This window comes from Chelonoidis abingdonii, chromosome 15 (assembly GCF_003597395.2).
Source record: "Chelonoidis abingdonii isolate Lonesome George chromosome 15, CheloAbing_2.0, whole genome shotgun sequence".
Lineage (NCBI taxonomy): Eukaryota > Metazoa > Chordata > Testudines > Testudinidae > Chelonoidis > Chelonoidis abingdonii.
This window is the reverse complement of record NC_133783.1, coordinates 22,370,374-22,397,391: the sequence shown is the minus strand read 5'-3', so window position 1 is coordinate 22,397,391 and position 27,018 is coordinate 22,370,374. Positions and strand designations below refer to the sequence as shown.

General features: G+C 43.6%; 1 protein-coding gene and 1 long non-coding RNA gene across 2 annotated transcripts in view; one reads left to right on the top strand and one right to left on the bottom strand.

Annotated features, from left to right (window-relative positions):
* The window catches only part of LOC142047799 (uncharacterized), a 163,020-nt gene that overhangs the window by 71,731 nt on the left and 64,271 nt on the right, over window positions 1-27,018 (top strand). The gene's annotated exons all lie outside the window — the stretch shown is intronic.
* Window positions 166-24,992, bottom strand: KIFBP (kinesin family binding protein). Its single transcript, XM_032795225.2, has 7 exons — window positions 24,575-24,992; window positions 16,645-16,743; window positions 8,935-9,014; window positions 8,656-8,839; window positions 7,346-7,430; window positions 3,688-3,797; window positions 166-1,630 (listed from the first exon to the last, which is right to left on the bottom strand). Exons 1-7 carry the CDS (start codon window positions 24,941-24,943, stop codon window positions 752-754), a joined length of 1,806 nt encoding a protein of 601 aa, XP_032651116.1. The 5' UTR covers window positions 24,944-24,992; the 3' UTR covers window positions 166-751.

Genomic DNA, 27,018 nt, shown 5'->3' with positions numbered 1-27,018 from the left:
GTGCCTGTTTATTAGTACAACCGTTAAAAGTCATATAGGATTATAGAGTTTTACAGCTAGTTAACACTTGAAATATTTTAGTTTCCTGCAAAAAGTGGGACAAGATTCTACTGTTAATGAGGTCTTAAAAAACAAAAATTAAATCATCAGGAATCGGTGAAAAAGTTTAGTAAAGCAAGTTCATTTATTGAGCCTCTAATAGGTCTCTGTTTAATTGCAACAAAAGTCACTTTGCAACACACAAAATAAATACAGGACACAATTATGATAAGGCTCCTTTCTATATGGATACTCTTGGGAGCATGGGTTAGAAAGACTAAAATCCTGTGTAACAGACAGACTGCATGCCTAAAGTCTGATTCTTAGAAAAGGTTTCTAGGACCAGTCAGGCTACCCACAAGGTTCCCTTAAAAGAAACATCTTAAGTACAACACTATGTTTAGAAATTGAATGATCTACTGGAGGAAGCAAGTAAGGCAGGAAGGTTTTGTATTTACACAAAGAGCATGCAATACAAGTCATCAAATGGACATTCACTTTACATTTAGAGTTTATACCATTAGCATGGATGAGGAACTAAACTAGACAGTTCTCAATTTTAAAAAGGTTCTATGGTGCCTACCAAAATTGGATCTTATAGCTGCAGACATCTGAATGCTAAGGGCAACAACGAAGTATGGAAACTGTCCCAAAGTATGTTTGACAGAGATCATTTTAATATTGCACATTTCCATTCACTGAAGACAAGGGTTTAACTGAACGGAGTCAGTTTGGCTTTTAGCCTCTCCATTCTTGTTGGAAGCAGACCGACCATTTCTTTACTGAGTTCTAGCTCCGTTTCTATGGCCTGGACAGCTTCTGGATGTTTCTCACAATAGTCTACTAGAAATGTGTAATATTCCAATGAGGTCTGCATATTCTCCAATTGTTTCTTGCCATCAGAAGTAATAAGCTTGCCATATAATCGTGCAATGTGAAATTTGGCCACCATTGCAGGGCGAAGAACATCATCCTCGAGTTTTTCAGGAAATATCTTATCTGGGTTCCTCAAAGAATCTAAGAACAGTTCATAGTACTTGACTGCTAACTGAGCCAGAGAATTAATTTTTTTTATAGTATGTGAGTCGAGTTCCTCTAGCCTGTTACCAATAGCTACCTTTAAATCCATCATCTCATAATACGTGTCCGCTAATTCAAACTGAAGCTGCCTACTGATCAGCAGGTAATACTGTGGATTCAAATCCACATACATGGGCTCCAGCATATCTATTCTACGCTTGTGCATCTTGCAGCGTCTCTCATAATCTTCTTCAAAGAAAGCAAGCACCTTAAACAAGGCACTGTGGTCCTGAACAATTTCAATATGGTCAGTAACATAGCCATCAAACTGAAAGAACTCTTTTGCTTCGTGAACATAATTCTGACCCACTAGAAAGACTTCTCTGGCTTCTTGAAAATCTAAAGGACATACACAGCTCACTGTCTCTTCTGTGGTTAATATAGAGTCACATAGATCACTGGTTCCAAAAAGGACAGCTTTCTTTCTGCCTCTCTCTTTTTCGTCTTCCTCTTTTTTCCTTTGGGCTTTAAGTTCTGATTGCCTGTCTGGATCCAACTCTCCGATGTTATCCTAAAAATGACAGAGCACGTTAGTTTAAAATACATGTGGCTACAGAGAATAATATGCATTAAAGCTGCTTTTAATTACAGTCCTCAATACAAACAGAAGTTTGCAGCAGCAAGACAAGAGAGTGGGCATGCTAGCATATTAAAACTTATGCTCACTAAACATAAATTATGATCTTACCTCTGTAGTGCATGAGATTTATTTAACACAGATATTTTAAAAGTATCTCTCTACCGCACGAGGTTTTTGTATCCAGACAGGCATTGGAGCTGGAGCCCTTTAAGGCCTAAATTCAAAGTACTTTCAGCACCTTCTTAACAGGCACTGTACAGTCCCATTGGAAGTCAATGGAACTATTTGAATGCTTAAGTGCTGAATAAGGATCACATTGCCCACATGCTTACATTTCATCCTTGTCTGCAGTACTATGACCTGGTTTACACGGGGGGGGGGGGGGGGAAGGGAAATCGAGCTAAGATACACAATTTCAGCTACAGGAATAGCGTAGCTGAAGTCGATGTATCTTACATTGAATTAAAAATACTTTGCGCCCTCGTGGTGCTGGATCAACGGCCGCGGCTCCCCATTGACTTTGCTTCTGCCTCTCGCACTGCTGGAGTTCAGCAGTCGATGGGAGAACGATTGGGGATCAATTTATCGCATCTACACTACACGCAATAAATCGATCCCCAATATATCGATCGCTACCTGCCGATCCGGCAGGTAGTGCAGACATACAAAAAGTTTTATTAGCAAAAGTTATGCTGCTTTAATTAAAGCACTTTAAATAAAACCACTGTTGCATGTCCACACTAGCTTATGTCGGCAGAGCGCAGCCACACTAACAGCTCTTGCATCCACAGAAAGCAGTGCACAGTGGGTAGCTATCCCACAGTGCAATTGGCTGAATGGTGCTTTGGGAAGGGTCTGCAATAACTCATGGGGCAGGTACAGTATCACATAATACATGTTTCTCAATCCCATTGTTCCAGGGGCATCCTAGTAGATTGTCAAAACACTTTTTCAACTGAAGCGTGTGGGGGGAGGGAAAGGAGAGTGGTGTGTCTGGGGCGGGAAAGATAGCAGGCTGACCGACCTATCCTGAGACAGGTGAAGAGGAAGGGAGAAACACCTCTTCCATGTCAGCCCCCAGCTCTGCTCAGCACAGTAGTCTCTCCTGAAGCAGTCCACTCTGCCTGCCTTGCGGTTCTGTGATTCCCTCTGAGTTCTCCCATAGCCTCTGCAGCTGCTGGGAACAGCATCCTGAGCTGCTCTGTGAGCTCTGCATGCTGAAGGAATGTCAAAGCAGCACAGCTGTCCCTTTCCCCCATCCTTGTTCCCCAGCAGCACCCTGCTTGACAGGGTGTTCCTAGTGCAGGGGAGAAAGATGCATTCCACGTTAATAATTTGCTCTTTGTTCCACAAAGGGAGCAGCACATGCCTGCAGGGCAGCAGAGATCAAAACACTGAGCAGAGCAGTCAGAACAGGCATTGTGATATACTGGTGGAAGCCGGTTATGTGGACAAAACGAACAGCAGTGTCTACACTCTCGCTTTAACTCTGCTGCAAAAAGCTTTAGTTCTCTTGTTGAGGTGGTTTTGTTTTGTTGGCAAAACACCAGAGTTTTGCCACCAAAAATAGCTTTTTATTGTGTTATAACCTCCCATTTTGTAGGCAAAAGGCAGCTTTTGCCAAAAATAACCTTTCTAGTGTAGACAAGGCCTCAAACAAATACTTGAGTGCTCTGCTGAATTAAAGCCTAAGAATGAGACTTGGTGGGCGAAGATCAGGGAGACTTGTAAAGTTGCTATGTTCCATTAATCAACTGGCAGGGCTAAGCAAAGAGCTTGTTTCTGATCCTATCTCCATACCTATTAGTAACATAACAGCTTTATTCAAGAGTTAGCAGTTTTTAGAACATGTACAGCCTAGAGTTCAAATATTTGCTTTGATTACTGGTTGTACTATTGTGTGTCCTTAATGATTGGTAGTGAAGTGATTCATAAACAAAATTTTTGTTGATTCTGTTCACAATTGTTTAAAATTAATCGTTGATTACCTCAAGTGATTTCCGAGCACTCTGCAAGAGTGTCAAGCAGTACTTAATCCAACATCTTGCAATTTCAGCTTTTCTCTGTCGAAGATCCTGTTGGTCTTGTTCTGTTTCATCTGATAAATACACATATCAAATAAAAGCAGTGAAGTATTCCAGGTCAAATGTTACATTAAAAGAAAGAATGATAATTTACGTTCATCGGGATATTTTTCTGTCTTTCCATTCAGTTTTAAGAGCGTAAAGGTTGTAATTCCTAACCCTAGCAGACTCAGAAGCTGCATTGCTGTGGATCTATCAAGTATTGCCTTTAAAAATAGTTTAGATATGTAACAGGAAGACCAACTGGTCTTGGAGTTTTTCCAGAGCATAATAAACAGATTTGTTTTCTGTTCTAAAGTGAGAGCCCATCTGCCCTTCGAAAACAACTATAACAGCAAAGCTGCTCTCTAGTATGATTAACACACTGTTTCCTCTTGCAACAGCCCTAAGAATTCTAGTGAAATAGTGTCAAATTGAGGAAGCAGAGTCTGTGGCCAATCCAAAGTATAGGAACAAGACGACTTGCTAGCGCACAAACTCTTACGCTCTCCTCCTCTCCAAGTTCCCCACCACAATCACAATTTGCAACACTGTTGACGTCTCAACACAGGGACCAAAGATTGAATGGACGTTAAAACTGAACTATCCAATCACCTCTAGGGGAAGGAGACAAATTAGTGGGCCAGTGTGGGGAAGCTTCAACTGCTGACACTGCCATTCTTGTTCTCTGGATACAAAGGATGCTTCAGTCTCCACTGCTGTTAAGTTGCTACCTTTCACAGGCACTACATTCACATTTTGGTTGGGGGGTGGGAAAGAGTTGGAGAAGAGAATTCTCAATAGCCTCAAAGTGACCTCCATTTGTTTGTTAGTTTAAGAATCCCTGCACTGTACACAGCGGATGGTTTTGGCTTTGTTTTACTAACAACAGAATTTAGGTATGTTCCATTCACATGCTTGCGGGGGTCTGTTCTTTAAGCAGATGTTCTTATTAGCAAGTACTAAGGTGAAGTAACTCTAGACTCTTACTAACCAATCCAACCTTTTCTCCTTTAAAAGAGATTTGATCAATTGCAGCCACTTCATATGCAGAAGTGTGACATATCACCAATTGATAAAGCTCCTAGCTTGAAAATCTGAGTGAGTAGAACTTATTCCCATGTTTTAGATCCCAGAATTTTCTATATGATGATTTTCATAGTACAGTGGCTCAGGATATAAAAAAAACTTAAAGAGGAAGGGAGGAGAAAGAATTTAAACAGGAGGAATTTCCAGCATGCTGTAATAAATATCACTTTGCACTTCTATAGCATCTTCCATCCAATGATCTCAAGTCATCAGCCTCCTCATCTATGTGACAGAAGTATCATTATTCCTATTTAACAGATGAGAAACTGAGGCACAGGGTGGTTAAGCAATTTGCCCAGTCACACAGGAAGATTTTGGCAGAGTTGGAAAGAGGACCCTTGTCTCTAAACTCTCAGTCCTGTGCTGGAAGTAGAGACCATCACTGCCCATATACTTCTCTGTTATTACATAATCGTGTTTATTATAGTGACTAAGGGACAGCCAAGAAAAGGGCCCCCATTGTGCTCGGTACTGTACAAACACAGAATGGACAACGGCCCCTGCTCTGAAGAGCGTACAATCTAAATAAACAAGACACACATAGGGTGGACTCCTTGCTGGGTTTTTTTAGGGGGGAGGAAAGGGTCTGACACACAAGCAGAGTGAACAGCACCAAACATCATGTTATAATAGTGGAACTATTTCTCTCAGGGGGAAGGTTCAGTTTGGAGGAAATAAGCAAGAAGGGAAGAGCGAAAAGAAGGTAAGACATCAAGTGTGGAATGAAGCTCAAGTGAAGAGACTGAGGGTGGGAGTCAATCAGCATAGAGCAGAGGAAGTCCAGTCACAGCTGTAGAGTTCTCAATGTTCCAAGATCCCTTCTTTGGTTCCTACCAGATGGAGTCTCCTCTCTGCAACCCACAGGACAGTAGGAGAGATGCAGGCCCCAGAGTGTGAACGTATGGCCTCCCCTGCACAATTCTGGGTACTGCAAGATTCTGGGAAGGAAAGGTGGCTCTGGCTGGGTCCCATTTTACCCCTCCCCACCACAGTGCAGCAGTTCCAGCTTTGGCTGCTTCTACTACTGGCTAGAGTCTCTAGGTGGCTTCCTTGGTGAAAGCATACCACATTTCTGACCCCAATGTCACCCTAGTCATCCAGACAGTAACACAATCAAGTGACCATGGCAATCTAGATGTGTGAATTCACAGCTGTCAAATATTTCATATTTATTCTAAGATGTCTTGACAGACTTCTACGATTAGCACAACCCAGTTATTTCATCAAGTCTTGGGGTTCCTTATCTAAAATGGCTCTTGCACAGCCTGCCTCCTAAAAGTGTAGTTCAATTGGCTAGATGATATATAATAGGTGACTCTATATAGGTTTTTGTCCATTTTCAAGTTTCCAAAAAAATGTCATAAGTGATGACATTCATACATTGTGCAACCCAGCTGACTGAACTCTGGTTAAAGAAAGCTTGGCTATGTTCCCTTCAGCTGTATTTTACCCCTGAATAACAATGTCAATTGGATTTAGGGGACTACATTCCAATTAGCATGAACCCTTTAAAACTAGCTAACATTCACTGCACAACAGGAGGTTTGGGGAATCCAAAAATGCAGCCCTTTTGAATGCTAGCACAATCTGCCATGAGTCTAAAGCTCCATTTATCTGAAGCTTTCAGTTGTCCAAGACTTTCAAACACCCAGGGCTGTGCTGCAGATGTGCAAATGAAAACTTAACGTTTTACAGGAAGTAATGGAGAGGTAGGATGTTTCAAGTACACAGCTATAGACATGTGACCCTGACCCTCAGAAGTATGGCTGTCTCTTTAGGAGGGTAAGCTCTTTTCCACTTGATTTTCTTGATTTAAGAGTTGTTTATTTCATTACAGCAATACAAAACTTCGTAACTACCATTTAATGAGATTGTATCATGTCATGTGACAAACTGTAGGGTGTTTTACATGGAACTGCTTTTCTGCTGAAGTCTTCATTTTAAGCCTATTCTTAGGAAATGTCTTCTCACATCAGATTCGTTTTAACAGTTTTCATTTAGGGATTGCTCTAAACGGATTATTCACTATTGTAAATGTGAGAGCCATAATTTAAAAAAATTAAAAAAATTTAAGGGTGAGAAATTTCCCCCCATACTCCTGAAAACATCTGGGTGGAGATGTTCACATTTTAGACCTGCCCCATTGTTTTTTCCCATCCTCCTGGCAACTTTTAACATCCATCAATTTTACAAAACACAACCCATTAAAGTATCACCTGACTCTGGTGAAATTCCTGAATAAGCAGCAATAAGTAGATGAGCTTTTCTCAAGGCATTTATATGTACCAAATCTTAAGAACTGTTGTGCGTGCAACTTAAAATCTTGGTTTAATAGTAGTACTGGTATAAGGAAAGAATTAATTCTCTTAAAAGGAACTGGAACTACTATTAGAGCTCTCAACTGATGAGCATAAGAGCATTTAACATCCATACTAACAATGCTTATTCAAAGCTACTTGATTGAAGCTAACTACCATTAAAACAAAAACCTTACTGTCCTCTGAAGAAGGAACCTGCCCAGCTTGGCTAAAGATGACATTGGCAGCTGCTAAACAGTGTCGAGACTCCATAAAGCATTCCTGTGGGGAAGAGAAAGAGCAGTGTTCCATCATAGGTACCAAACAGCCAATGAGCTGCTACTTTAGACTTAACTTAAGTCCCTCAATTTGTATAGTTAGGACATGTGAAGATGGGGAAATTGCAGAACTGAGAGGTCCAGGGGCATTTTCCTTTGGACACTAGAAAAATATAGGTGTAATACTGTACAATTTAAAAGGAAAGATGATTTTACACATCTGCTACGGAATACAGCACCTTCCCACCAAGTATCCCATCTCAACCAACAACCCCCACAGAGGTAGTCATTGCCTTTTATAGCAGGACTGAAGCACGAACGTTATAAATTCTTTCCACGCTGCTCTGACCTATGCTACTGTCACTTCCTGAGGTCTGTGGTAAACACTGTGTTGTAAAGCATAACACAGCTCTGAGCTGAACATAAACTGAGTATACATTATGAGTCAGATCCTGATTCCCTTACTCACATTGAGTAGTACTTTACTTGATGGTTAATTCCTTCAATTTATCTCCTTAAAAAGGTACAGGAATGACAAGTTACTACTGAAACTCTATCTTTAACCGCGTGGTATTGCAAAAGTCTCCAAAGCACCAAACTGTTTTACAGAACACATGAGAATTTGAGTTGTCTGGAGTATGAACAGTCTCAAAAACAAACATACTTCACAAATCAGTGAGTTGTTTAGTGACAGTGCAGAGACTTTAGAGGCAAACACGGCTTCCATTATATGATTAGTTCTAGTGCTCTCACAACCTTCAACAAATTTTGTGCACATGCTAAAATATCCAAGAACAATTAAGACTCAAACCTGAATTTTTTTGCTTTGGTTAGATAAGAACTAAGTACTAGTAGCAGGTAGTTTAAAAATAATTTATTTCCCCTTATGTGTCACCTTTAAAAAAACCTCATAAGCACCATATCACAAACCACCGTCATTATTATTAATAATTATTTGTACTACTGTGCCACCTTGCACTTTAGTTCTTAAGTTTACCCCCTGCTCACTTTTGGCAACATGCTACCATGGGAAGTGGAACCACTGCACTCCCTTAAGACAGATGTTTGACATCTGAGGACTATTTGTGTGTTTAAAGGAGGGCATTTTAAAATCCAACAGGTACCATATTACGATGAGCTACTGGAACGGCAACTCTGACTTTGTTGTTTATTTTTATGATTGCAGATTAATAAGTCAGAACCATAGCAGAGAACATTTAAAGGGTTACCTTAGTGAGATAATATTGTGACAAGGTAGCAGCATTCAGAGCCCATTCTACTGGATAGTAGCCACTGTACTCAAGCTGTCGTTTAAGGGTGGTATGGCAATACTGGGCAGCCTTTTCAATCATTTCCAGGTGTTGGTAGACTTGGGCCAGATAATATAATGTATGGGTATAGGCCTTTTCAAATCTGGGAAGACAATGTGGGTCTTACTTTAGATTTATTTGTTTTTAAAAACAGCCATCACCCACTCATTTCAAATGTATGCTCTAGTCAGCACCCACCTTTTTGATCTCTCTTGATCTGTAAGTTTTTCTTCTTCAGCCATGAAGTGTTCGTTGGGATCAAGGGGAGGGTTCCCATTCTGAAAGAGAATAGGCAGTTTATCCAACACACAACCTATACCTTATTTGGCGATATTGTACTCCCTCTGCTGGCTGCAGTGTGAAACACACAATGCAAGACCATAAAGATTGGTGTGCATTTATTTGCAGTTTTGCAATCCCAAATTCAACATGAGACTATTGATTTTCCACAGAACTTCTGAATGTTACATTTAATGTGATTTCCTGAAGTCCATGAGATGTTTTTAGAAAAAAGGCAAAGAGTATGCCTCACTTTTTCTACTGTGTTATAAAACTGCTTTTCTCATATACAACGACTATGTATATTTTTTAGAATATTACATTGCGACAAACTAATTTACTCTGGATTCATACTGATCTCGTGAAGTTATTAAATATGTCTACAAATATCAAATAAAGAATTCATTTACCAAGATACACTACCAGCACACATACACAAGTATCCTTCACAATATTTCCTGCAGTATAGGCACAGAAAATGCCAAGCAGATCCTACCATGGAGGTCTGATCCTGCTAGCATTTACGCATGTGAGTAGCTTTAATCAGGAGCAGTCACACAGAAGTTAATGAACTACTTTGTGAGAGCAATGTCACTCATGTGTGAAAGCATAACATCGTCCCTGGAGGGATTACAGGTTCATTTCCCATGAACAATCTCTTGATCTAAGGCCAGCCCACACACTGTTTTTGAAATGGTAAAAACATTTTGGCTAGGAATTTATTTATTTATTTTTAAATCAAAATAGTTATATTGGTACAAGTCATGGTATGGAAGCACTTATATGGGTATAAGGGTGCCTTATTCCAGTATATCTTGTTCCTCTTCCCATATGGGAAAAGTTACACTGGTCTAAAGCACCTTTCTGCCAATATTGTGTCCAAACTAGAGGAGGTTTTTCACTTTATATTATACCAGTATACTTAAGCAGTACAGCATTTGTGTTTAGAGAAGCCTTTGAAGCATGAGTCTCTGTTGCTTAAGTTATAGCACATCAGCCTGTTAACATGGAGGCAACAGACTCAAAAATCTCTGTCTGTGGTCTAGCCACTAGAAGGGAATAAAAGAACACACTATGTTAGTTGGGTTACACGCTCCCTGGGGCCCAGGAAAGCTGGAGGTCCACAGCATATCAAATCCCCATATAGCATGACATTTCTAACAAGGTGCAGTTCACAGCATTTGCTATTTCAGGTCCCTACTGTCATCTATACAAGGACAAGAAAGAGGCAAAGACTGAAAGGATACCACACAAATCTAGCTGCATGACCACAGATAAAGTGCAATTTATTTTAAAGAAAAACTCCACTGATGTATCAATTTCAGTTTATTAGGTTCAGAGAACAACAAAACATTCATTCCAAAGAGACACCATGCTTCCTGAAGAGACTGAACCAAAGAGGAAATCATCTCTCTTCCACCGGTTTTCAAAGGGGGAAGTCATAGCTTTGAGTACTGATTTAGATAGATTTAAACACATATTTAGGATGTGAGGGAAGTAAATGTAGTTCTGTTCTACATTAACTAGTTTTTGTTCACTCTCTTTACGGAGATGATTTCTGGGGTTTATGGTCCTGTACACAGCATCTTGCCATTGTGTCCACTCCACCTTGCTGTAAGACAGCTGTCAGATACAGTTATAGCTAGCACAATTAGGCCACACCCGTGCCAATACAGTTTATGGCACAACTTTGTCTGTCTGCACCTAACTTGCTCCACAGCTATGTATGTGCCTGCTTTTTATGAAAATTCTGTACACCCACCCAATAGTGCCTCAATTGCTGGTGGCATGGGCTGAGGACTGTGGATATTTTTCCAAGATGGCTTCCTTATATCACTTACCATTCTGGACGTTTTTAAGCATGCCAATATATTAGCCAGTCACGTGTTACATGACATTATGAGCATTTTCAACACTGGGGTCAGTTTACTAGTGCAACTTGCTGTACTAGTGTACTAAGTAGTTTACAAGCTTATTGCTTGATCACTTCAAAAATGAACAGCAGATACATGTTCCTGTAACTACAGTACTTAGCTCTGCATGGATTTTTCATCCATCTCTCTCAAGGGAGGATAAATATCACTACCCTCCTGTTACAGGTGCGGAAACAAACACAGAGGCAAAAAGACTTACCCAAGGTCTCCACAGCTCAGTGGAAGAGCTGGAACTAGAACCCAAATCTCCAGATGCAAAGTTCAGTACCTTATTTGTTGGGCCACATGGTCTCTGCCAAGCTAAGAGAATAATGTCAAGACGCAGGAACTTCTGTAACAGGCTTTGTCTGTCTACATTCTCAAGACATCCCATGAGGCAGAGGGAATCTGGATCAAGCTCATGAGATTAACATAAAACAGGATTGACACATTCAAGTCATTCTGTTCTTTACACTTAGAATAAAACTGAAGACATGGCCAGAATGGAACTCCCTCTGTGACCATCCACCTCCCTCCGCCTCCTGGAGAGACTCTGCAGAGAAAGATGGAGCAGCTCAGAGAAACACTCTTCATGAGAAGTGGGGTAAAGGCTGGGAGAGGGAGTAATATAGCTACCTTTTCCCCCCCACAAATGGGGGTGGGGGGTGCAGCGCAACAGGCTTGTGCCTTTACCTGCTTCTTTATTAAAACAATTCTGATATAGATTAATTTATTTATTTTCTGCTGGTCTTTAATTCAGGTTCTGTCTAGCCTGGAAAAGGATAGTGATTGAAGAACTAATGAAGAGATGACATAAGAGTGCTAAAGCTAAATAACCCAGGGAGGAAAGGATTTTTAGAGTCAATTTGTTTTTAATGCTTTTTTTTTTGGGTTACATTTGTTTAGTATCAATAACTAATTAACTTTTTTTAAATAAAAAGGTATTTAATAAAGATTCCCACCAGTTCAGCTGAGGTGCAAGAGCTCATAATACATTCCCTCAGAGACTCTCAAGTTCGTCAGCAAACTCCAGGAGATGGTAACATTTCTGAAGTTTAAAAAGTTACAGAACTACCTGCACTGGCTCTTTTCCCTTTCCAGTCTCTAACTGCACCCTTCACATCTCAGGCCTCGTACCTTTACCTACGCTGGATGGAGTTCCATGATTCTCCCGCTCTTAGACCAGGCCCCAAGCTACAGTACCCTTTGAATCAACCATGATAAGCGAGCAGGTCCAACTGGTCTCAGCACCTGTGGTTCTTCTCTTTGGGAGTCTGATCAGTAATGTAAATGGCGACCAAAGGATTGTTTATTTTGCTGTAAGAACAAAGCATTTTAAGACAGATGTGTGTATAGTGCTTGTTATCTTACTTAAAAAGCCTTACCATCCTGTGACGGTGACCTAGGCAGGCCTAGCTTCTTCAGACATCCCAGCAGGGTTCCTATGTCTCTGTCTCACTCTTCTGAATAATTACTTCTCCTTGTGAGAGAGGGATCCCTTTTAATCCTGCCAGGTCTCCTTTGCTCTTGTGAGTTCCTGGGCTTTTTCCCTTATTGGCTAAAACTAGTTAAGCTGTCTGAAGCCAAGACACAGAATCTTAAAACTCCAATTCTGTCACAAGAAACTTGAAAGCTTTCAAACCATTTTTACATCTCATAAAGCAGAAAAAAGTGAATAAACTTGATTTAAAAAGTTCTTTGTACGTTATATTTAATATTCAAATCTCAGACCCTACCAATCAGGCAGTAAATCCACAACTGCACAGATCTTCTCAAATTTTAAATGCATGTTAAAACTAACCTCACAAAACAATCCTTTCCAAACTGACTATTATTCCATCTCAATTCAGTCTTTTCAGAGAAACATTGGAAGAGCTCCATGGATATAATTAAAAAGAAAAGACAGCCAGCAATCCAGTTTCTAACATTAGGTACAGAACCAACATATGCTTCAGGATCATGCTTATGGTCAAAATCTTGAATTACTCCTGGGGGAATTCTGCACTACTGCGCATGGGGTCCAGACCTTCCATACCCAAGTACTCCTGCCAAGCCTCACCCCATACACCCAAGAACCCTTCCAGCACTCCATACCTGAACCTCAACCCACTAAACCTCAACCCCTTCATCTGGAGCCCCCCAAACCCAGACCCCCTGCCTCCAGACCCCTATCCTTGCACCATAGACCATCGCCCACTGAGCTCACTACATCCCTGCACCTGAAACCCCACCCCTAAGCCTGTACATGCAGATCCCCCCCACACCTCGACCCCCCACTGAACTGCCTGCACCCAGATTGTCCCACAAAGAACCCTCTCACCACACATCTGGATGCCCCCACATTGAGCCCCTTCACACTTGGATCCTGCCTGGCTGAGCCTGCCTACCCCATACCTGGTGGGCCTAGCACAGAGGAGCAGGGCCCCAGGGTGTTTCTGGGACAGGTCCAGACCTTGTGCTGTGTCAGGATCGGGTACAGCCTCACCGCTGAGTCCATATCCCGGGGGTGATGTCCCACCTTTGTGCAGCGAACGTCTGTGCTCCCCACTGCCCTGCTGGAGCCTCCACATTTATTGACAAATAAAACTTGCAGAATTTTAATTTTTTTGGTGCAGAATGCCCTCAGGAGTGTTGAATCCAGGTTGTAATGTACACAGCATCAATGCTAGAAATAAGTGTCAGGTATTAACTAGGAAACATTTTAAAAAAGTTCAGTCCTCACAAAGGCCTGGTCTACACTACGCGTTTAAATCGATTTAAAGAGCGTTAAATCAATTTAACGCTGTACCCGTCCACACTACAACGCTCTTTATATCGATATAAAGAGCACTTTATATTGATTTCTGTACTCCTCCCAGACGAGAGGAGTAGCGCTAAAATCGATATAAACATATCGGATTAGGGTTAGTAGGTTAAGGTAATGGACGGAAATCACGTTATGTGGCCTCGCGCGGGTGGTATGCCACAGTGCACCACATTAGACCGCTGCTGGACACAATCCTGAACTCGGATGCAGCGGCAAGATGTACCAGGAAAGCCCGCCGAACTTTGAATTACTTTCCTGTTTGGCCCAGGTGGAGCCTCTGATCAGCATAGAGTGGCGATGCAGTCCAATCCAAAAAGAGCTCCAGCATGGACCGTACGGGAGATACTGGATCTGATCGCTGTATGGGAGACAAATCTGTTCTGAATCAAAGCTCCATTAACAGAACAATAAATGCGCCAAAGTCATTTCGATTAATAATCGTCATCACTGATGTACACAGTGTCCATTGCGTGACAAGCGTAACGGGAAGACCAGAAAGTCACTCAGCTGAACGCGCATGTGGGAGGATCGGGTCTGCGGACCTGCCAGCATCCCACAGTCCCAGCACAGGCAGTCTCTAAAAGTATGTGATCTCCTCTGGGCTGAGCCGCCAATGTCTGTAGGTGTCAAAACACTGTGTTTGGCGGCTGGTTCATGGGAATAGCTCCTCACGTTTCTTGTCCGTCGTTCCATCACATGAAAGGAAAAGGGAAAGAAAATATTTCTTGACTTTCTTTCAATGTCACCCTATGGTGTACTAATGCCTTGCTGGTTAGACGCGATTGGTGCAGCAGTGAAGAGCAGTTTCGCTCCTCTCCCTCTTGGATGGCTACGGTGCAGTGAGGATCTGGTAATCTGTCTCATGAACCCTTCGAGTTGCTCCAATGGCTTTTAACTGAATATGGGGGCGCGCTGGGTTAAAAGAGGAATGATTCCTTGTTGTCCTCCCAGTAAATTAGGACAGAACGCTACGTAACCGTCTTCATCATAGCAACCTGGTCGGCTGAGCTTCAAATCAGCCCCCTCCCTTTCCTGGTAGAAGAAAATATTCTGTACTGCCTGCGACTGTCAATAGCAGCAGCATTTGCTGCGTCCGCTCCTCGCCGCACCGCTTACCCTGTCCTGCCTGGACTCGTTCATAGCGCCCCGGAGGCGCGTCCCCTCATTTATATCTTCACTAACTAGTCTCTGTTCTTATTCTGCATTCTGTAACTCATGTGTCACAACGGGGGGGAGGCACTTGCCAACAGTAGCCAGGAAGTTGGGGAGGAGGGAAGCAACGGGTTGGGGTTGTGCAGGGGCACCCCTGTGACAATATGACACAGAGCACCTGTGCTACTTCGATACCTGTCCTTAGACACTGGTGCCATTATTCTAGGGCAGGACTGACTAGTTGTATTTAGAAACCATAAAGGGGGATGGACTCGGGGAGTCATTCCCTTGTGTTTTGCGGGCTGCTTCCTGCTGCCCCCGCATCGCGACCGATGATCTCAGCCTCCAGGGGCATCCATGATTAGTAGCAGTCAGGACGAGTACAGAGGGGAGAGATAACCGTCATTTCATTGCCAGTTTCCCAGCAGTAGGACGTACAGGATACAGAGCTGATAAACCCATCTGCTGATCATGCAAAAGCAAATGAAATGCTTGCTGTGGTACGCCTGGATAGTTCGCCTGCTGTCCGCTGAGATGCCAGTAACATACGGTGCCGAAAAAAGAAAAGCTGCCACGGGCTCCATGGTTGCCGTGCTTATGGCTGTCGCCAGGGCAATCCAGAGAAGGGATAAAAAAAATTAAAAACAGAGCCGCGAAAAGGATGTGGTCAGCTGATGTTGTTTCCTGGGAGGAAGGAATGACTGACGACAATTACCCAGAACACCCGCGACAATGATTCAACCCAGAATTCCAAGGGGCAGGGGAGACTGCAGGAACTATGGGATAGCTACAGAATAGCTACCCACAATGCAACGCTTCAGAAATCGACGTTAGCCTCGGACCATGGACGCACAACGCCGAATTACTGTGCCTAGTGTGGCCGCGTGAAATCGAATTTATATCATCAGTTTTATTAAACCAATTTTAGCTAATTCGATATTATTGCGTAGTGTAGACGTGGCCAAAGACAGAGAGGCCAAAAATTTGTGAATGGTAAACTGTAATTGGAGGAATTTCCCCACCTCCCAATGCACTGAATTGCAATATACTACAGCAGTGCTTTAACATTGCTAGTGAAGACATGCCCTTAGATTTGTCATTAACAAGACGGCCTGAGACACACAAGAACTTTCTGAAAACTAAAACGCATGCAGCGCTATACTCTGTCACAGCAAATAGATGCAGATAGTTCAGGAGTATTTAAGATTAAAACTTTTCCTTGTTAACTAAAAGGAATGATTTTAAGTCTCTCATGGTTTTGCAGTACTATCAGTATGAAGGTCAGTAGAGTTAGTGGAAGTTAGATTTCATCTGGTTTTAACTCTGGCTGAAAAACTTCCAACATTGTATATTTTACTTATTTTAGTATTTAAGCAGAGTTCATTTGCTGATTATTAAACCAGCATTGAAACAATCATGAATCACAGATCTCAGTTTCTCATAGTGCTAGCAATACACATTATGTCACTTTTCAGAAGCACAGTACGCTGCCAGCAGGAAGCTCAGAAATTCATGCTTCACAAAGATGTTTTTCAGAAAAAAAATATTCACTACGTATACTTAATAAGAAATGCCTCTGCATCTGAAGGCTTAAAAATGATGTTCTTCTGCCAGATGCAGTCTTCACGACAAGGACCATCTTTTGCCATCTACAGCACTCAGCATAATCCCCAGTGCTGACTGGCATCTCTAGGTGCTGCCATAACACAAATAAATAATAGTGCAGTGCATGTATAAAATAAGCTCTGTTAACAGTACCTCTTTCATGTACTGACTATACAACGCTTCTGCAGATTCCAAGTAAGTCTGTGCTGTTTTAATTTCACCTCTTTCAGACCACAGGATACCCAAATTGTTCTATAAATGTAAAAGGAAGAAAGAAAGAAAAAAGTTATTTTCCAGTATTTCTCATTCCCAACAACAAAGTTCTCTAAACACAACCAAACTCCACCCCAACACACACAACCTATTTGAGTCAATGGGAGTTACATGTCTTTCTCCCCAAAGGCAGTAACTAGCTCATAGTTTTGACCTTGAGTTGTTTAAAGATGCCTTATCACACTATAGCAAACATGAAAATAAAGACCCAAACATACATAAATATGTAATTTTCTGTATTTCTTCTTATTTCAGGTGTGTGTTTAAACAGATGTGCACTCTCTCATAGTTCTATTTCTGATTCATTCTGCAATTAAGTCATAACATCAGTGTTGTCATAAAAATGACCAGGAAGGTAGAAATTCAGTATTATGACTTCAAAGCTGGATAAAACAGGATGAGAAGTTGAGCTAGGAAAGATGATGTTTAAATAAGTATCTTCACTAATATACAAAGGTGGCAAGAAAAATTAAGAAGTGGAAGTTAAGGGATGGGTATTTTAAACCTAAAACATGATAATTCACATGGCAACATTTCTTATATTGCTTCTGGAGGCTCTCCAATTTCAAAGAGTTTCTCCAAGTATATCATTAAGGATTTAGCATTCATAAACACTCCAAGTTGGACACATACTAATTTAGTTTCTATATTTGCTCATTTGAAAAGGCAAGTCTTAATATATAACTAAAGAGGGGTAAAAGTGGAATTCTATCAAGTTTCCTCTGCAGCTGGCTCACTCAAATAAGTTTTTTTAGGAGCACCAGACTGTGTGGTGCTCATGAAGAGAAACACTGTGTCCATGGGACTTGATGTACAGTGTAACAGGCAAAATCAGACATCAATCATCTTGTCTGGCACTATGCAGAAGAGCACAAATCAGAGACAGGGCCACAGGAATTGACCTGATAAAAGGAACTCTGTACCAGTGCTTACACAATAGAGGTCAGTACAAAGAAAACATATAAAGCACTTCACAGAACTGCCCCCCCCTTTTTTTTTTATTATTCCTTGTACTGCAGTATTTATGTTGCCTTCCTTTAAATGTTCAAGGTCTGTTACAGCCTGTGAGACTGAAGCCTAGGCGCAAAATCCCAGTTAGACACCATGATTTCTAGTTGTGTTATTTTGCATGCATTGTCCAATGCTAGGAACAAGAGCATCATCTGGCAACAGAATTTCTAATAGCATTGGAAACAGCTCTGGCTACAGCAAAAAAAAAAAAAAAAACAGCAAGAGACGATCCTGAAAACATTAGCGAAAACAAGTGTATCCAGAACACAACACTGACTGTTAAAACAAGCACCATTTACAAAAAGTCAATTCAGAGGCAGAGCTGAATCCTTGGCCTAAAGCAATAAAAATTAATTCTGGCATGAATTAAACTTGACATTGCAAGCCTTTAATGACGATGGGGTCACTAACCCATTTTGAATGGTTTCTGATAAGCTTGATAACTTTTAATTGTCGGTTTATAGTGTTGAGTAGAGCCCTACCCAAGTTTGCACACTGAAGACAGTGATCAGACACAAAATGCAACCTTGAAAATTTCAGGTACACACTTGACTACTTGTAATCATTTTTCTGACTGGTAGTAGAGTTTTCCACTGTTCCCTATTACGGGTGGCCAACTCTGTGTTCTGGAGCCGCATACAGCTCTCACAGGTTAATATGTGGTCCTTACCTAGGCACTGACTCCAGGGCTGAAGCTATAGATGCTAACTTTTCAATGTGCTGGGGGTGCTCACTGCTCAACCCCCTGCTCTGCCCAAGCCTGCCCCATTCCACAAGAGTTTTAAGGTCAGGCTCGACAAGCCCGGCTGGGATGATTTAGTTTGGCTGTGGTCCTGCTTTGAGCAGGGGCTTAAACTAGATGACCTGCTGAGGTCCCCTTAACACTGAAAGTCTATGCTGGTCTTCACTACACTGTTAATCTGTTAAACAGCGTAAATCGATCGTTAACACGCGCACCCGTCCACACTACACTGCTCTGTAAATCAATTAAAGGGCTCTTTAATCAGATTTTGCTGTACTCCTTCAAACGAGGAGGAGATAACCCTAAAATCGATATTACAATTTGGAATATGTAGTGTGGATGGAAATCGACGTATTAGGCCTCCGGGAGTTATCCCACAGTGCACCATTGAACCGCTCTGACAGCAATCAGAACTCAGAGGCAGCTGGTCATAACAGGAAAGCCCCGCGAACTTTTGAATTCAATTTCCTGTTTGCGCCAGCGTGGAGCTTGATCAGCACAGGTGACCACGCAGAGCTCATCAGCAAGGTAACAATGCAGTTTCCTGAGAATCGACAAAAGAGCACCAGCATGGACGCGCACAAGAGGTACTCGATATCTGATCTGCTATATGGGGAGAGGATTCAGTGCTAACAGAACTCCGTTCGACAAGACGAGAATAAAATATTTAGAAGAATTTCAAAGTCTATGACGGAAAGGCCACAGCAGGGATCAGTGCAGGTCAGAGTAAAAGTTAAGACTCAGACACGATCACTTACGAAACCCAGTACAAGCAACGGAAGGTCTGGATCAGGCCGAAAACATGCCGCTTGCTATGCTGGAGCTGCATTGCAATTTAGAGGGCTGCACACCAGAATACCCGCACCCCCTGGCTGTGGATTCAAGAGGGTTGGGGTTGAGTAATACAACCATGCTGAGGTATTCTGTGGGAGGGGGAATGGATGAGAAGCAGCTTGCTGAGAAGCACACAGCACTCCATTAGCCCACAACAGCCAGGAAGCCTTTTTGTGACCCCGAAATTACCTCTCCCAACCACCCAGCCACTCCCAGACAGTGAAGCCATGGAACACCTCCTGGTGAGTGTACCTTTGTAAATTCAAACGTGTAAAAACAACGGTTTTTTAATGATTGATTTGCCAGCAGGCGAGCTTGAGATGCATTCACAGCCAGTAAAGTTACAGGAAAAGTCAGTTAACATGGTCGGGGAATGGAGCAGAAAAATCCTCAAGAAATCTCCATGAATCGATGTTGAGGTACTCAAAAGCCTTTGCAGAAATTTCTGGGCAAGCGCCTTATCCGGTCCCCCAATGAGGACACTTTCCACGCCATGCATGTAGCAAGTAATTCGGAATCATTGCTTCACAAAGCCACAGAGAGCTCCTGGTGATTGCTGTCATTCACAAGAAACAGTTGTCTGATCTTGCGTGTTATTTCAGCAGAGTTATATCATTCATGTAACCTGGTTGAATTCAGGAATTTAATTAATTAGGAGGGCATACATGGCATTTTCTACTGGGCTTGCCGCTTAATCCTTCTTGCACGTAGCAAAGGGGAGGGGAAGGATACCGCAGTTTTTGCGTAGTTGGCGAGCAGGAATCTTCCAGCTACCAGCCGACGGAGGGGGGCGGGAAGGAAGGAGGAAGATGATTTACCAGTGTCTTACATGATAGCAGCCATGCGCGGGTGGGAGAGGAGGGGGAGAGGGGTTGGGGGTCTGCTGTTCCTCTTAACAGGAACAAGGCATACCAGGTCACTGTGTATAGAAGGCTGGAGAAGTAAAAACATAAAGCCTTACCATGGCCGACGAGATGGCTGAATTATGATGCCTGGACTGCGTCTGTGAGACTCGCAACACCAAAGCCACAGGCACTCATGTATTAAACGATCCAAAAATGCGACCTAGGTAGTGAAATCACATGTGCTATGTAAGGTGGATAGTGTTATTCACTGTTAAAGAGATACAAGCATTGTTCTGTAAATGTATCTTTTTACATACTTCTCTCTCTGTTTTCCCTCCCCATGCAGCTGCACAGTTGTCCGCTCTTTTCCCATCCCAAAGGTCTAGCTCAGATAAGGCGGAGAGAAGAGAACTCGAGATGAAATGTTCTCAGAAATCATGGAAGTAACCCGAATAATGACAGAGCTCATCAGAATGTAGTGGAAGATGTGCTAGCAAAATACAGGAAAGATGCCAGTGAACGGGAGAGGATAGAAGAGACGCTCGAGCTGAAGGGTGGCGGGAAGAAGATCAGAGGTAAGCGACAAAGATCAGACGGTGGCATAAGATGCAACGCTGGAGCGGCTGCGGAGATCAACATGAATATCCTCAGACGCATGGTGGATCTTCACGAAGAGAAGCAGGGTTACAAGAGGCACAGCACCCACTGCTAACCCCCAGTAGCTTACACAAGGTACCGTATATCTCTCCAACCCAGAACGTGTTTAGAAATGCATGGGGGACAGGCTTCTCGCACCCCACACCCACCCCCATGGACAGTCCAACCAAAAGCTGTCATTACGTTGAAATGTGCTTAATGGCCTTTTCCTTCTCTCCAATCCTCCCTCAAACCCACAAGCAAGCATGCAGGATATATCCTAGATATTCTCTGCCTCTTTTTATAATTACTTTATAAATAAGAATACATTCAAAGGGGGATGGGTGGTTCTCTACAGGGAAGATTACTTAAGAAAGAATACATGATTTAAAACAATACTAAATGCAATAAAGAATAATGGATTTTTAAAACGATACTGACTTTATCTTCCCTGCAGCAAGCTGTAAGTAAAGGGGAAGGGTGGGTTGCTATACAGGGAGGAGCGATCACATGGGGGGAGGGGTTCATCAAGGGGAAACAAAACACAGCAGTCACACCGTACCTGGCCCGTGCTGAAACTCATTTTCAAGGCTTCTCTGATGCGGCACAGGCGCCTCCCTGGTCAGTGCTCGTCTAAACCCGCCATCCTGGTGTCTGGCGCACGTACTCAGAGCAACGGTGATTTGCCTCAGCTCCCTTCACCACCAGCGTAAAAAAGTATCCACCCTATATACTTCCACAGAGATTGTTGGAGAACACACAGCAAGCAGCAAGCCAACAAGACCCAGGGACAATTCTGTATGGCTGAAAGTTATTCGTAGAGCGAGTGAAAGGGATAAGGATGGCGACCAGTGCCCTTTTAACCGCCAAATGCACTCTAGTCGTAACAATCCGCACCGAGTTGCGTCACTACAAGACAACTCGTTAACCTAACCAGCAACGGCTACTAGTCACACAAGAAGGTACGAGTGCTCTGAAGGTAGAGGCTTTACATGCACAATTGGACATCACAAGTGCGAGGCAGTTGCGATGCGACACCCTCCAGCGCGAAGCTATTCACCAACAGGACAAGGGGAGTCTCAGACAGTTACACACAATACTGTTATACCATCAGAGAGGTTACTGGAGTAAATTCTATAGACATGGCAAGACGTAGGTTAGAACACAACGAGGTCTATGTCGGTGCTGTCATGAAGACAGGCGACCGCGTCAATAAACTTCCTTAACTGGACCATACATCCACGTGGCACGATGAGCTAGAAACACAAGTACCACCTTGGATCGAACACAGCCAAGTAACGCGAGAGCACACTGAATAAGCCTAGACATGACGGTTGCTGGTGTTCCACATGGACTGACGCTAGCTGCACATGAGGCGCCTGCCTGTGCGGCGCACAAAAATAGGGATAAATGGGTTCAATCGTCATCCGCCAACCACGAAGTGTGAAGAGCATCCCTTTGACGCATCAATAACGCCAGTGCGCGCTACTACAGCCTGCACGATGTACAAGAAGGTACAATCTAAGAGGCCTAGTCGATATAAAGCGCCAAACTTATTATCGCACGTGTGGTGCTTGCGTACGTGTTTTGCAGACGACAGACTGAGCACTACAGTCAGATTTTCCACTCTCAGATATTGGAAAATCTCCTGACTGACCGTAGCTGTCGGATTGCAAGCTTCCAGCCATGGTTAATTGCAACTTCTTGCCCGCCTACTTCCCGTGAGGAGTCTGCTTTCCCACTCACTTAAGTATTCGGCCAACTATTGCAGCGCAGGGAAAGCCAAGTGCACAAGAGTTCAAAGAAACAGCTGCTCTTAACCTGCGACAAGCGAGGTTTCACCCACTGGAAATCGTCCCACAAGCTCAAAACTATGACGGCTCTCCACCCAGTCTAAGAGTCGCATCTTGGTTCCCCGCTCCCACAAGAGATTCGACGTCTCAATGGGTAGACACTCTGCACCATAGTAGCGTAACTCCAAAAAATCATGGCGGCCTTGAGCCGTATATGGGAAAATTCAGTGTCCAATCAGGGCTTCTGGATAGCTGAGCACTGCAGGCGCTGCCGAAGGAGCTCGCTCTCCTCCTCTCCCTCCTTTCAGACAATTTCATTGGTTCGACATAGAGCTCTCAGCGAGAAGTGAATGCTACGCTGTTTACACGTCCACACGTTCAGATATTCGCTGTTACTGATCTCACAGGAGTCGAAAGATATGTGCGGTGCCCATGGCGTCTTTGACCGCTCGAGTTCACCCAGAGAGGAAAAAGGAGCCAAATTGGTTGTCGACATGCTTCACAAGGGAAGGGGTGAGGGCACTGTACCCAGAAAACCGACTCCGCGACACACAAAAGTTATTTTTTTTGCCCCTATACAGAGCACTGGGCTATACACTTAACCGGTATCAGTCCAAGGGGCGGGGGAGTACTCGAAGGAGAACAAATCGGATATAGCACAGAACAGCTACCCACAGTGCACCGCTCCAGAAATCGACGCTAGCCTTGGACCATGGACGCACACCATCGAATTAATGTGCCTAGTGTGGACGCGCACAATTGACTTTGTAATACCAGTTTTATAAAACCGATTTTAGCTAATTCGATATTATCCAGTAGTGTAGACGTGGCCTATGATTCTATGATCTCGTCCCCAAGGACCCAGACCCTCCCCTTCCCCAGAGCCTGCCATGCCCTCGCTCCTCCCTCCTCCCCCATATAGCCTCCTGCTCTCGGGAAACAGCTGATAGGAGGAGGTGGGGAGGCACTGGGGAGCCTAGGCAGGTTGATGATGTATTACTGTGGTTCTTTGGCAACCTACATTGGTAAATTCAGCTCCTCCTCAGACTCAGGTTGGCCATCCCTGCCCTATTATAATAATTTTGCCAGGCTTCACAAGGAGACAGTTATTATTAGATTGCCTGTTATGGTTAGATCAGCCAGCTGTCCTAAGGACATCTGAATGGTCGTTATGTTTAAGATTATGTATGTTACTGCTTCTTTCAGGAGATGTAAAAATTGAGCGAAGACTCGAACATCTCCAAGAACGTACATGTATTTGGTAACTATTCTGAAGGGAATATATAGAGGAGAATGAAATTATTGTAAGGAAATTAATAGTATTTGCAAAAAACTCTACTCACTCGGATAGGGCAATATACCTACGGTATTATATTACCCTAACGTTAAAGGGCAGGCAAACAGATTAATTGCAACCATAAATTCTCATCACAACTTCGCAATGCAACTTTACATTTTCAAAGCACTGTTTAATATTAACTAGCATAGCCCTAAGACTGCAGCATTTCAATAGCTCTTATCGCCACTTACACTATTTATGTCATCCTAAGCATCACAAACAAAACAGGCCCAGATCTGGCAAGGTTTATGGTGCTACGCTGCTTAAGGTCAGGAACACCTCAACTCTGCAAATGGGGTATCTGTCCAAATCTACCTCAAGTCCCAAATAGCACGATGCTACATATCGACTGGAGACTCCCCCCGTCCAGAATCACTCCCACCACCCAGAGTCTAGAGCGAGTCCGCCCCCCGTTACCCAGAAGTGCTGCCCGCCGTCCACGAGACAAGTCACCAAGGTGGGACCCAGAGGGCAACTCAGTCAAACCCTCGCCCGCCAGGAGAGTCAAGCCAGGGCGCTGCCATCCGCCCGCCTTGCGCCGCGGCAGTAGCTCCTCCGCACGGCTCGGCGCGGCACGTCCCGGGCGCCCAGGGCGGCGGCCGCTCCCTACCTGGGCCTGGATGTAGAGGGAGACGCAGTCCCGGGAGAGGCGGTGGCGCTCCAGCAGCCGGGTGCATTTCAGCAGGTGCTCCTCGCCGGCAGAGAGCTCCTCGGTCTCGGTGTGATTCACCCCCAGCTCGTACTCCACCACCGCCAGCAGCACTGCCCGCAGCGCCGCCGCCTCCCCCGCGGGGGCGCCCTCGGCCTGGGCCGCCTCCTCCGAGCACAGCAGCTGCCTGATCTCCTCCAGCAGCTCCCGGGCGCCGTACTTGGAGCGGTAGGGCTCGTTCTCCGGGTCCTTCTTGGACTCCACGTTGGAGAGACTCAGCGAGCTGCGGAACTTCTCACAGAGCGAGGCCCACTCGGCGGGCGCTGCCATTTTCCTCGCCGAGCCCAGCGCCTCCCGCAACTGCGACCCCCGCCAGCTCGCTCTGCGTTTTAGAGCGGACACGTGACACCCAACGAGCAATCAGGACGCCAGGGCTGCCTGCCCTCTACTGTCATGACGCGATACCCTAACGCCCGGCTCGTACCACGCTCCACCCCCTCGGGGGGGGGGCGCTTTCGCCGAGCGCCCTCGCCTCGTTCTCAGAGCCGCCGGGGCTTAGTGCGCAACCTCTGCGCTGGTAGCAAAGTGCCACGTGCCAGGGACAGGTGAATAGATGCCAAAGAGGCCTGGGTCGTCACATTCCACAACCAGCTTTGCGCCAAACATGCCCATGAAGTGCTCTGGCGCACTGGCTCTTAACCTTGCCAGACTTCTCTCGGGCCTCTTAGGCATCTGGTTCGTCTTGTGTACTGAAGTTTTACTTCCCTTAAAAAACTACTTGCTTACAAGCACACAAAAATAAAAACGTGTCACAGATCCCCTTTTGGGGGGGGATGTGCTTACTGTCTCCTTTTTACCATATTTTAAAATCAATTGGAATAGATATTTACAACTACATTTCAGTGTACAGTATAGCACAGTACAAACAACTGGTGTGAAATGTTTAGTTTGTTTTGCCTTTGCTAGTGCTGGGCTGTTTCATAACCTGTTGTAAAACTAGACAAATATCTAGATGAGTTGATTTACTCTCAAAAGATCTCTCCATACCCCTGGTTGAGAACCACAGCTCTGGGGGAAGGCAGCTGCAGCACTTGCAGGAACACAGGATGTCTGTCAGGTGCCATCCTCCCAAGGAATGAATTGCTAATGATTTCCCAGTACTGAGCATCTTCCTTTACTAGTTATAAGTTTTACAGAACTAGAAGAGAAGAAGTGCTCATTAACACTGCCTCCCTGTTGTTTCTCTCTTAAACCCTAAAGGGCCCATGGGGAAATGCAAGAGCGCAGTCCATTTAAATAATTTTGTTCTGGGGTTCTTAGATCTGGTAATGACATACTACAGTTCAACAAGGCAAATATTTTTCTTTTTAATGCATTTTTTCTTTATTCTTTGACCTCAAGAAACAATCAGAAAAATGTCAGAGTAGGCCCAAGCAGCTCTCATTGCAAATTGCACACTTGAACAGTATAAAATGATAAATCTGTAGAATTTAGATTTTATTTTTAATGAGCAAGAGAAATAAGAACATAAGAACAGCCGTACCGGGTCATACTGTGGTCCTGTGTACAGCAAGCAGAGCTGAACTGTGTTTAAACCACTAATTAGCACATTACTCACTGTAACTGGATCTGGCAACATAGTAGTTTTCTTAGCATGGATAGGATATTATTGATAAGGCTGAATTTACCAACTGATATCAAAGTCCTTGTCTCCATGATTTTTAAATGTTTATGATTAATTTTTGATTGTTTCTTTATGAAAATCAATGAGGAGTACAAAAGGTAAGTTCGGTATATGTTTCCTAATACTCATACTTCACAGGATCTCCAAAAGAATTATGGAATTATACAATTTTACAACTTCTCAAAGCTGTAAGACTGGACAATATTACATACACATAACATTATGCCAGGGGTAACAGTAATAAAATGAAAAGATATATGTGACCAGGGAGGGGAAGAAAGAACTGGTGGGGGGACAGAGAGGAAGAGTTATGTAGAATGGAGCCTGGTATTCTTTGAGCTATCTCAACATTTTTATCCAAATGTATCTAGAACCAAGGTCCACCTTTCTTCAGATTCACATAATTGCTCTTTATGGTGAGAAGCTATTCTTCCTTTAGATTCTCAGATAGGTCCAAATACCACTGCTCTTATTTTGGGCATGTTATAGTATAATTCCTCAATCTGGACCTTAAAGTTCAAATATGAGGTACTAACATAAATTCCTCTAAGCTTAATTACCAGCTTAGATCTGATAGTGCTGCCACCAGCCAGAATTCCAGTGTCTGGTGCACTCTGGTCTCCCCAAAACCTTCCCTGGGGGACCCCAAGACTCAGATGCCCTGAGTCTACACAAAGGGAAATAACCCTCCTCCCCTTGTCTCCTCTTTACCTCCTCCCAG

Bases quoted from the DNA above. Each gene is read 5' to 3' on its own strand.
- KIFBP (XM_032795225.2), bottom strand. From the start codon at position 24,943: ATGGCAGCGCCCGCCGAGTGGGCCTCGCTCTGTGAGAAGTTCCGCAGC. The intron at 8,840-8,934 runs GTGGGTGCTGAC...TTGTCTTCCCAG, and splicing joins GATCAAGAGAGATCAAAAAG to ATTTGAAAAGGCCTATACCC. The intron at 3,798-7,345 runs GTAAGGTTTTTG...TGTATTTATCAG, and splicing joins GGTTCCTTCTTCAGAGGACA to ATGAAACAGAACAAGACCAA.